At 47.9% G+C, this 10833-nt stretch overlaps 1 protein-coding gene across 1 annotated transcript; it reads left to right on the top strand.

Moving 5' to 3' along the window:
• Nucleotides 1–2837: 2837 nt before the first annotated feature.
• On the top strand, nt 2838–5477 carry LOC106610920 (piggyBac transposable element-derived protein 4-like). Its single transcript, XM_014210603.2, has 3 exons — nt 2838–3027; nt 3295–3783; nt 4453–5477. Exons 1-3 carry the CDS (start codon nt 2838–2840, stop codon nt 5475–5477), a joined length of 1704 nt encoding a protein of 567 aa, XP_014066078.2.
• Nucleotides 5478–10833: the final 5356 nt, after the last annotated feature.

Below are 10833 nucleotides of genomic sequence, written 5' to 3'. Positions count from 1 at the left end.
TGGCCGGACTGCCCTGAACTGCCAGAGTGGCCGGACTGCCCTGAACTGCCAGAGTGGCCGGACTGCCCTGAACTGCCAGAGTGGCCGGACTGCCCTGTTCTGCCAGAGTGGCCGGACTGCCCTGTTCTGCCAGAGTGGCCGGACTGCCCTGTTCTGCCAGAGTGGCCGGACTGCCCTGTTCTGCCAGAGTGGCCGGACTGCCCTGTTCTGCCAGAGTGGCCGGACTGCCCTGTTCTGCCGGAGTGGCCGGACTGCCCTGTTCTGCCGGAGTGGCCGGACTGCCCTGTTCTGCCGGAGTGGCCGGACTGCCCTGTTCTGCCAGAGTGGCCGGACTGCCCTGTTCTGCCAGAGTGGCCGGACTGCCCTGTTCTGCCAGAGTGGCCAGACTGCCCTGATCTGCCAGGGTGCCCGGCCTGTCAGGATCAGCCCGAGTGGTCCTCCTGCCCTCCGGTCCAGCCCGAGTGGTCCTCCTGCCCTCCGGTCCAGCCCGAGTGATCCTCCTGCCCTCCGGTCCAGCCCGAGTGGTCCTCCTGCCCTCCGGCCCAGCCCGAGTGGCCCGCATGCCTTCCGGCCCAGCCCGAGTGGCCCGCATGCCTTCCGGCCCAGCCCGTGTGGCCCGCATGCCTTCCGGCCCAGCCCGAGTGGCCCGCATGCCTTCCGGCCCAGCCCGAGTGGCCCGCATGCCTTCCGACCCAGCCCGAGTGGTCCGTCTGCCAGGGTCAGCCCGAGTGGCCCGTCTGCCCGGGCGCAGCGATCGGCGCCAACAGAGTGGGCGACGCCGAAGGTGGAGCGAGGTCCACGTCCTGCACCTGAGCCACCTCCAGGATAGGTGGGTTGGGGAGGGAGGGTGTAGCACAGTGCCGTCGGTGACGGCAGCCACCCTCCCTTCCCTCCCTTATTGTTTAGGTGTTCCTTTTTGTTGGGGATTTTTTTTGTGTTTTCCTTTTTTTAGGTGCATCCCGGGGTCTGCACCTTGAGGGGGGGGTACTGTCACGTCCTGACCAGTAGAGGGTGTAGTTGGGTCAGGACGTGGCAGAAGGGAGTAAGTGTTTTATTGTTTCATTTAATTTTGGCCGTGTGACTTCCAATCAAGCACAGCTGTAGAGGGTTGTGGTTGATTGGGAGTCACACATAAGTTGCCTACGTTTCCGTTGTGTGGTGTGGGTAATTGTGCTTGTCACTGTTGTTGCACCTGACAGGACTGTGTTGGCTGTCAGTTTTGTTGTTTTTGTTAATTGCATAGTGTTCGTAACATTAAAAATGACGAACCCTAACTCCGCCGCATTTTGGTCCACTTCTTCCGTAGACAGCCGTTACAATGGGTTGATAAATTGGATTTCCATTGATTATTTTTGTGTGAATTTGTTGTCAGCACATTCAACTATGTAAAGAAAAAAGTATTTAATAAGACTATTTCATTCATTCAGATCTAGGATGTGTTGTTTAAGTGTTCCCTTTATTTTTTTGAGCAGTATATATTGTATTTGTGAAAACAAAAAAATCCTGTTATTTTTTTTAATTTAACGTGTGCTTTTGTAACCGCTGGAATTAAAACCTAGGTCTCCCACGGGAGAAGCCAATGTCTTGACCATTGGACCGAGAGAGCCAACACTAGGTTTCTCTTCCAATGTACGGTATATTTATTATACATTTATCTCAATGTCAGAATATTGACCGTTCATTTCAAAATAGGGCTGTCAAACATATAAAATGTTTATTGAATTGCAGGATTTTGCTCAAATTGAGCTGTAATTTATATAAAAAGCAGTACAAGAATATTGACATCTTGATTTTGTCCAAAGTAAAGCTCAGCAAAATCAGGTAAATTGATAAAGCACATTTTCCTTAATCTCAACGTCAACTTGTTTTGACATCGCATTGATGTTTTTAGCTGTATAGATTATGTATTTTGGATGTTTTCAGTGTATTTTGAACTCTTTCAGACAATGTCATTTATCACGATAAAAAGATGAGTGCACTTAAATTGCAAAAATGTAACTGAGTTAACTGATAAAAGCTGACAGTCCTAATTCAAAACCATCTCTTTGTAGAAAAGTGTCTATTTACATTAATTCCAAAAGCAAACACATTCACACATTTTTCAAATACATGAAAATACCTTATAACCCTCCTGTTGTCCAGGCTGGGTCAGAGCGACCCGCCGGCTCGGCCACGTGTTAGGAGCCGTTCCCCCGCGTCCAGGCCGGGTCAGAGAGACCCCCCTGGCTCGGCCACGCATTAGGAGCCGTTCCACCCCGAGTCCAGGCCGGGTCAGAGAGACCCCGGGGGAAGCGTCAGCAATGCGTATGTCGTAACCCCCCTCTGCAGTTGTCCAGGCCGGGTCAGAGAGACCCCCCGGGCTCGGCCGTGCGTCAGCAACGCGTATGTCGTAACCCCCCTCTGCAGTTGTCCAGGCCGGGTCAGAGAGACCCCCCGGGCCGGGCGCGCATCAGCAATGCGTCGGCGGCGCGTTAGGAGCCGTTCCACCCCGAGTCCAGGCCGGGTCAGAGAGACCCCCGGGGAAGCGTCAGCAACGCGTATGTTGTAACCCCCCTCTGCAGTAGTCCAGGCCGGGTCAGAGAGACCCCCCCCGGGCCGGGCGCGGCGCGTCCGTGCGTCAGCAACGCGTACGTCGTAACCCCCCTCTGCAGTTGTCCAGGCCCGGGTCAGAGAGACCCCCCGGGCCGGGCCGGGCGCGGCGCGTCAGCGTGCAGTCGGCCGGCCGTAGAGAGGCTACTAATATTGTCAGGAAGAAGAAGAAGAAGAAAAAGAAAAAGAAGAAGAAAAAGAAGAAGAAAAAGAAGAAGACGAGGACGACGAGCACGACGATGAGGACGATGGCGAGGTGTACGGCCCCGCCGAGCGCGAGGCAGCAGCCGGCGCCTCGCCGCGGTCCCGATTTCAGCGCGGCTCAGGTCCTGGAACAGATAGCCTCCAGCGTCGACCGAGAAGACGAAGAAGACTTTTGCGATTCCGAAGAGGAGGACGTTTCGGAAGACGAAGACGGCGAGGAATACGACCCCGAACGTGACGAGGACAACTCGGCCTTGCGGTCGCGCTCCTCTTCTTCTTCTTCTTCTTGTTCTTCTTCGTCTTCGGAGGAAGAGCGAGAGGGAGAGCGAGAGGGAGAGCGAGACACGGCCGCCGCCCGAGAGCGAGACAGAGAGCCAGAGCCAGAGCGAGAGGACACGGCGGCCTCTGCCCAAAGGGCCCGAAGGGAGACGTTGCTGTCAAAAAACGGCAAAATCAAATGGTCCTCCGAGGCCTATCGCGGCCCGGACCCGCCCCGCGCAGTCCGCCACCCCGGCCCCGCGGTGACGCCCGGCCCTACGGCCTACGCGGCGTCGCGTGCGCTCGACATCGAGTCCACCTTCCGGCTGTTTGTCACGCCGGCGATAGAAAGGATCGTCGTGAACATGACCAATCTGCAGGGGGTGAGAAAATACGGCGACGGCTGGCGACCCATGGACTCGGTCGACCTGCGCGCCTACCTAGGGCTGCTAATCCTAGCGGGCGTCTACAGGTCCCGGGGCGAGGCCGCGGCCAGCCTGTGGGACGCGGAGAGCGGCAGGACCGTGTTCCGAGCCACCATGCCGCTCAAGGTCTTTCACAAGTACTCGAGGCTGCTGCAATTCGACGACCGCCGGTCGAGACCCGCGAGACTCGCCGCAGACAGACTGGCGGCCATAAGAGAGGTCTGGGACCTGTGGGAGGAGCGGCTGCCGGCCCTCTACAACCCGGGGCCCGACTTGACGGTGGACGAACAACTGGTCCCGTTCAGAGGTACCGTCTGCGTGTGTGTGTGTGTGTCTGTGCGTCTGCTGTGAGTGTCTGTGCGTATCTGCTGTGAGTATCTGTGACTATCTGTGCGTGTACTATAGAGAGGTAGCGTCGGCGTGTAACATAAACGCCGTGCGTGCGTCCCCAATGATGAGCCAGCGGTAGTATAGAGGGGTAGCGGCATCAGGAGCAGTAGCATCATCAGCAGTAGCATCAGCAGCATGGTCAGCAACAGCAGCAGTAGCATCAGCAGTAGCATCAGCAGCACGACGCTGCTAATCTCCTTCCTCTCAACCCGGGGTCTGACTTGACGGTGGACCAACAACTGGTCCCGTTCAGAGGTACCGTCTGTGTATCTGTGTATCTGTGTATCTGTGTATCTGTGTAGTATAGAGAGGTAGCGTCAGCGGTAGCATCGGCGGCGTGTAACATAAACGCCGTTCGCCCCCCCCAATGATGAGCCAGCGGTAGTATAGAGGGGTAGCGTCAGCGGCATCATCATCATCATCATCATTATCATCATCATCGTCATCATCAGCAGCAGCAGCAGCAGTAGCATCAGCATCAGCATGACGCTGCTTGATGAGCCAGCGGTAGTATAGAGAGTTAGCGTCAGCATCAGTGACTCCGCCGCCGCCGCCTCTAATCTCCTTCCTCTCCCTCTCCCGAAAGGGTGCTGTCCTTTCCGACAGTACATCCCCAGCAAGCCGGCCAAATACGGAATCAAGTCGTGGGTGGCCCGCGACGCCAAGTCCAGCTACGCTTGGAAGATGCAAGTCTACACCGGTAAGGCGGCCGGCGGAGCCCCCGAGAAGAACCAGGGCGCCCGCGTCGTCCTCGATCTCACGCAGGGGCTGCCCGCCGGTCACAATGTCACCTGCGACAATTTCTTCACCTCCTACGAACTCGGCCAGCGGCTCCTCGAGAGGAACCTCACCATGGTCGGCACGGTGCGAAAGAACAAGCCCGAGCTCCCTCCAGCGCTGCTCCAGTATAAGGGCAGACAGGTCTCGTCCTCCAGGTTCGCCTTCACGCCCACCGCCACTCTGGTGTCCTACCTGGCAAAGAGAAATAAGAACGTGCTGCTCCTGAGCACGCTGCACGCGGAGGCCGACGTCAGCGATCGCCACGACCGGAAGCCGGCCCTCATCCTAGACTACAACCGCAACAAGGGCGGCGTGGACAACCTAGACAAGGTGGTCGGCACCTACAGCTGCAGACGGATGACCGCCCGCTGGCCCCTGGTCATCTTCCACAACATCCTCGACGTGTCCTCCTACAACGCCTTTGTCATATGGCGAGAGATCAAGCCCGACTGGATGCCTCGGAAGCGGAACAAGAGGAGGGTGTTCCTAGAGCAGCTGGGAAAGGCGCTTGTCAAGCCCTTGATACAAAGAAGGCAGCGTCTCCCCCGCACCGAAGCCGCGTTCGCGCTCGTCAAAGTCCTGCAGAGTGCCGACCGCGACGCCGCTCCTCCGCCGGCCCGGGAGCACGCCGCCGGCCCGGACGCCGCTGGCCCGGCCGCCGCCCCGCTAGTGGCGAGTAAGAGGAAGAGGTGTCAGCTCTGCCCGCCCAAGAAGGACGCCAAGACACACACGGCGTGCTGCAGGTGTAAGAAATACATCTGCAAAGGCTGTTCACACGCCTACTGTCACACTTGTGCCCTCTGGGCCTTTAGCCGATACGGGACAGGGTGACCCGCCCGGGGACACGGGGAGTAGGCAGAATGGGAGGACAACGGGAGGGTTAAGCCTGTATATTAAAAGTAACAAAAACCAATTGACAGCTAATAATAACAGAAGCTAAAAATAGCTAGCTATAGCGTGGTTCATATGTACCCATGTAAATACACTGAATATGAGCCATCGTTTGTAAAAAATAAAACCATTTAAAAGCCAAAACATTTATATTGGGAATAAAAAATGTTACGAAATGCCATCTTGTTCTCATTGACTTGAATACAAAAGTGAGCTAGAACACTTACCTTGGTTACATTCATGTGAATAGGAAAATCTCATTTGTTTTTCACTCAGACAAAACAATTAAATAATTCTTAATTAAAAATGACCAGAAAACTCAACACAGTTTAGTTAAACATGTTATCTCTAGATTTTGAAAACGTAACCATGCATACAAACCAGAAAACAGGATAAAAAATAAGGAGACATGGAGAGCTAGCTTCTCTGTTTTGTCTCTGGGCTTCTTCCAATGGCCACGGACACATTAACACTCCGAATGCCTCTTCCTAGTGGTAGCGCTAAGTATACATGTCTATCAATGCAATCCCGTGGAGGACTACAATAACAATTGAGTGGACGACTCAGAAATTAGAAATAATATTTCTTTATAAGGGAATTATTATACTCATATTATACTCTTGAGGCAGAATGTGCTATTCCACATGTGGAAATACTGCTACTGTAACATGTTAACACCACCTTTCACATGTGGAAATACTGCTACTGTAACATGTTAACACCACCTTTCACATGTGGAAATACTGCTACTGTAACATGTTAACACCACCTTTCACATGTGAGGAGAATAGCACTTTCACCCCACCCCCTTTTTTAAATGTTTGATTATTTGTGGACTGTTTGACATTATACTGCATTTTTAGGAGATAGTAACATAAGGATTTCGCTGCACCCACTTTAACATCTGCTAAACTGTGTACACAACAAATATAACTTTGATTTGATTTGACATGTGAAAGACAGATTTTCACATGTGGAGTTTTCTTACATGTGAAACTGCAAATGGGATTTTCACATGTTAATGTCACGACTTCTGCCGAAATCGGTTCCTCTCCTTGTTCGGGCGATGTTCGGCGGTCGACGTCACCGGTCTTCTAGCCATCGCCGATCCATTTTTCATGTTCCATTTGTTTTGTCTGGTTGTCACACTCACCTGGTTTCAATTCCCTAATTACATGTTGTATATGTTCCCTCTGTTTCCCCCATGTCCTTGTCGGGAATTGTTTATTGTAAGTACGTGTGCTTTATGTGACTGGTGCGATACGGGTTTTGTTGCCCATGTGTTTTGTTATTTTTGTATGCCGGTAGTTATGTACATTAAACGGCTCCGGCTATTTACCAAGTTCTGCTCTCCTGCGTTTGACTTCCATGCCACCAGTTACACACCACTGACAATTAATATTTTTCAAATATGAACATGTAATTCACGTGATGTAAAAACATGTTATTTTCCTCACATGTGAAAAGGTGGTTTTAACATGTGAACTCTAAGTTGAATACATGTGAAAATATGGTTTCATATGGGAAATTTAAGGTCAACATGTGAAAACAGCCTGTTCACATGTGAAAAAGTGATTTTCACATGTAAAACTGCAAATGTCATGTTTCTTTTAAGGGAATGACATGCAAACTCTAGGTTTAGGCCTGACTGCTAATAATCAAATTATTTCATCTTGCATTTATATTATGAGGCCTCTGGATAGGCTGTAATAAGGGACCAATGGTTTATGAAAAATAAGCATGTATGGTATCCCTCCATAGTGAATCATACTGGGACATTGCTTTGTGATAATGGTTAGAGAAACACTTAGGGTCTACGTCTATATAGGTGGGTATAGGCAAAAAAAACTATCACAAACAATATCTGCAGGACTGCTCATAGCACCATAATACCAAATGTAGGCCTGTCTATAGGCATTGTGTTTTTTAAACTACCATAACTGGTCTGGTACAAGCCTTTATGCCTAGGCCTACTCCTAAAATGTACGGTGTTTTTATTAATGAACCATTAATGACCAAACATAAATGAAAAACAAAAAAAAGACATTTAAAGTGAGAAGTAGGCATTGGTCAGATTTGGTCTGGTCTAGACCGACCTTGATTTGTCCCAAACCTAAAAGATAGATAAAAACATTTAACATCACACATTTTCCACCCACAACAACAACAAAAATACAACAACAAAAAACAGTCCCCATGTTGGCTTTAAAATAATAGAAGCAAGAAGTTCAACATTATTATTATTTTTTATTTTTTTAATAATGAAAAATAAAATACAATAAATACAAACAGCTAAATAGTATAAAATACAAACAATCAAGTAGTAGTAGCCTACAAACAGCAACAAAAAAGGTTAATAAGTGGCTACAACCCTGCTGTTTCTTAAACCACTTTTTAACTTTTTGTGTGAACTCACGAACACTATAGCCACACGTTTTACGTTTTCTGAAGTTGGTTCAAGTGGTGAACAGCTTTTAAAGAAAATGCAGACTCGGCAAGTGCTATTCTTCACACTGGAACTCTACAGTTGCCATTCACTGCTCCCTTAGAATGTGACCCTATAGATTTTAGAGTAGTCAATTGACTACTTAAGGGGTGTGGAGCAAGTCCACGTAACCATTTAAAAAGCAGCTTTACATTTGAAAATGTACAAAAACGTTAAAAAAAATAACAATTTGTTTTTCCTGACAATTATTCAATGGTGATGATTATTTGTTTTTTGATCAAAAACGTTCAATCCACGCTTGTACAGAGATTGCAATAGTTTGATTGTCGTATCTCCTACTTGTGACCAACTTGAGACATAAACCTTAGCAGCATTAGTGTTAAGGCAGTTTCTTATATGTCTGGAGTTAAATTTCACAGTATTGACCAACTTAACATTATTTTTAAAAGTCTGTTTAGAGTCCAATAACACACCCGGGCATGTATATTCAGACAGAATATAGATTTTTTTCTACCTTAATAAAGATGTCAGGAAAAGTTACATGATGTCTCCTTATGGAGAAAGACATACCAACAGTTTAGTTCATATTTAAACTAAGACATGACTGCTGCGATGTGCCATAGCTTCACTTAGTTATGTGGCATGTGTATATATAACAGTATCATCTGCATACATTTGTAAATCAACACCATGACACACATGAGGCAGGTCATTTATATATAAGCTAAAGAGTAAAGGCTCTAAGATGGATCCCTGCGGGACCCCCATTGTGCAGTTCCCAGACAATAAGACTTTCTGATTGATTCTAACACACTGTATTCTGTCAGATAAACATTGTAGCCTCTCATAAGAGAATCAGCCATAGGCTAATTGTGGCAGACATTAGGCAACCTATCAAACATTCATTCTATGATAAATGAAACCATGGTCGAACAGCCTATTGCCTACCATGCAGATAACATTTTAGTAAATGTTTTAGTCTATCACCCAGAAATCAATGCTTTAATGATTTAATCTAAATGAAATGTGATGCTTAGGATACAAAATCATCTTTAATTTGAAATACACAACAATGGTTAAAATTAAAATGTAGGACAACATGTATTTCTATACTCATCCATCAGCCAGTGCACATTTCATAATTTGTAGGCCCACTCTTAGAAAAAAGGGGTTATTTGGGGTTCTATATAGAACCTCTTGAGGATTTTTGCCAACAACAGCTAACAAAAGATAAAACGGGCAACTCAAACTCAGAAATGACCGCTAACTAGCTATCTTTCATTTGTTTTAGCTGTTTTGCATTGACATTTATATCCATATTAACTATCCTACTGCATGAATTCGCCTGGTCAGAAAAATGGCTAGCTCTCGTCCGACACCATTCACTCACTGTGGCAGGGGGAGATCGAATACCTATTTTGCAACATCGTTGCTGAGGTCAGAGTGGCAAACAGCAAGGTTCATAAAAACCTGGACTGCTGCAAACTAAATGCTAGCTAATAAAATCATCTCACTGGGCAGACACCGGTTGAATCAATGTTGCTTCCACTTCATCTCAATGAAATTGTGTTGTTGAATTGATGTCTGTGCCCAGTGAGATACACTTACTGTGGTTATATGGAAACTTTTTTTCTGAGTGTGGTGTTGTGTATTTGTTTTTACTCCGGGAGGCCATCCCTGTTGAGAGATAGCATAGTAAAAAAAAAAACACAACATGCTATTTTAAATATGGTAGTGCCTCAGCAGTATCCTCTTGTTATGTCAGTCACTGACAGTCAATCAATTAGCCCATGCCAGATAACATTTTATAGATTTGCCCTCCTGGGTGCCCTCCCTGTCCAGGGTGCTGAAACACGGTGGCCTCCCTGTCCATGGTGCTGAAACGCGTCTCCCGAATTCTATGAGGCCTACACATCATCATAATTGCCGTTGACTGCCTCTTGCCAGAGGGGTGCGGTGCAAGACGATTAGACAAAAGGTTAGGGTTAGACTATGTCACATACTGTGAACAACTAAGTGAAACCCTTTGCATTTGGTTGATTGTTTCTGCTGGTGTAAACGTATATATTTTTACCTTTATTTAACTAGGCTAGTCAGTGAAGAACAAATTCTTATTTATACACCGGCCAAACCCGGACGACGCTAGGCCAATGGTGCGCCGACCAATGAGACTCCCAATGACGGCCGGTTGTGATACAGCCTGGATTCGAACCAGGGTGTCTGTAGTGACGCCTCTAGCGCTGAGATGCAGTGCATTAGACCGCTGCGCCACTCGTGAGCCCTAGAGAAAGAAAAGGTGCATGCGTGCAGAAAATAGCCAGTCTTCAGGCTGACTTCAGGCTGATATTTTGTGCGACATAAAACAACAGGTTATGCGGAGGATATTAGGCTATGTTCGTTTTATTAGAGATTGGAGGCATTCCAGAAAAATAGCTTTTGAAAATCGTAATGCATTCTAACACAATGGAACCATTTTAATTTGAAATGATTAGGTTGTGTGATTGTAAATAAGTAGGCTACCATGGCTACCACGACTCTCCACTCCAGTAAGCAGTAGATTAGGCTACCACCCAATATCACCACCAGAGGTCATCCGTAGCATTCTCTGGGAGCCTACTGTGAAACGCATGCTTTCATGCAATTTCTTAATGTAAAATGTTTATAAACGTGAATACATGGTAAATAGACCTTCACTATAGTCATTCTGGGAATTCTGGGAGACATTCTGGGAGACAATGTTCCAGTGAAGAAAGTACAGTATTTGACTTCAATAAAACACATGCGACACAAACGCGAACGACCATAACTGACTTACAGACAAGCCATTTTCTAGAGTATAAAATATGTTCA

The sequence above is a fragment of the Salmo salar genome, chromosome ssa09 (assembly GCF_905237065.1).
Source record: "Salmo salar chromosome ssa09, Ssal_v3.1, whole genome shotgun sequence".
NCBI lineage: Eukaryota > Metazoa > Chordata > Actinopteri > Salmoniformes > Salmonidae > Salmo > Salmo salar.
The sequence above is the reverse complement of the archived record's forward strand: the minus strand, read 5'-3'. Positions and strand labels throughout refer to the sequence as shown.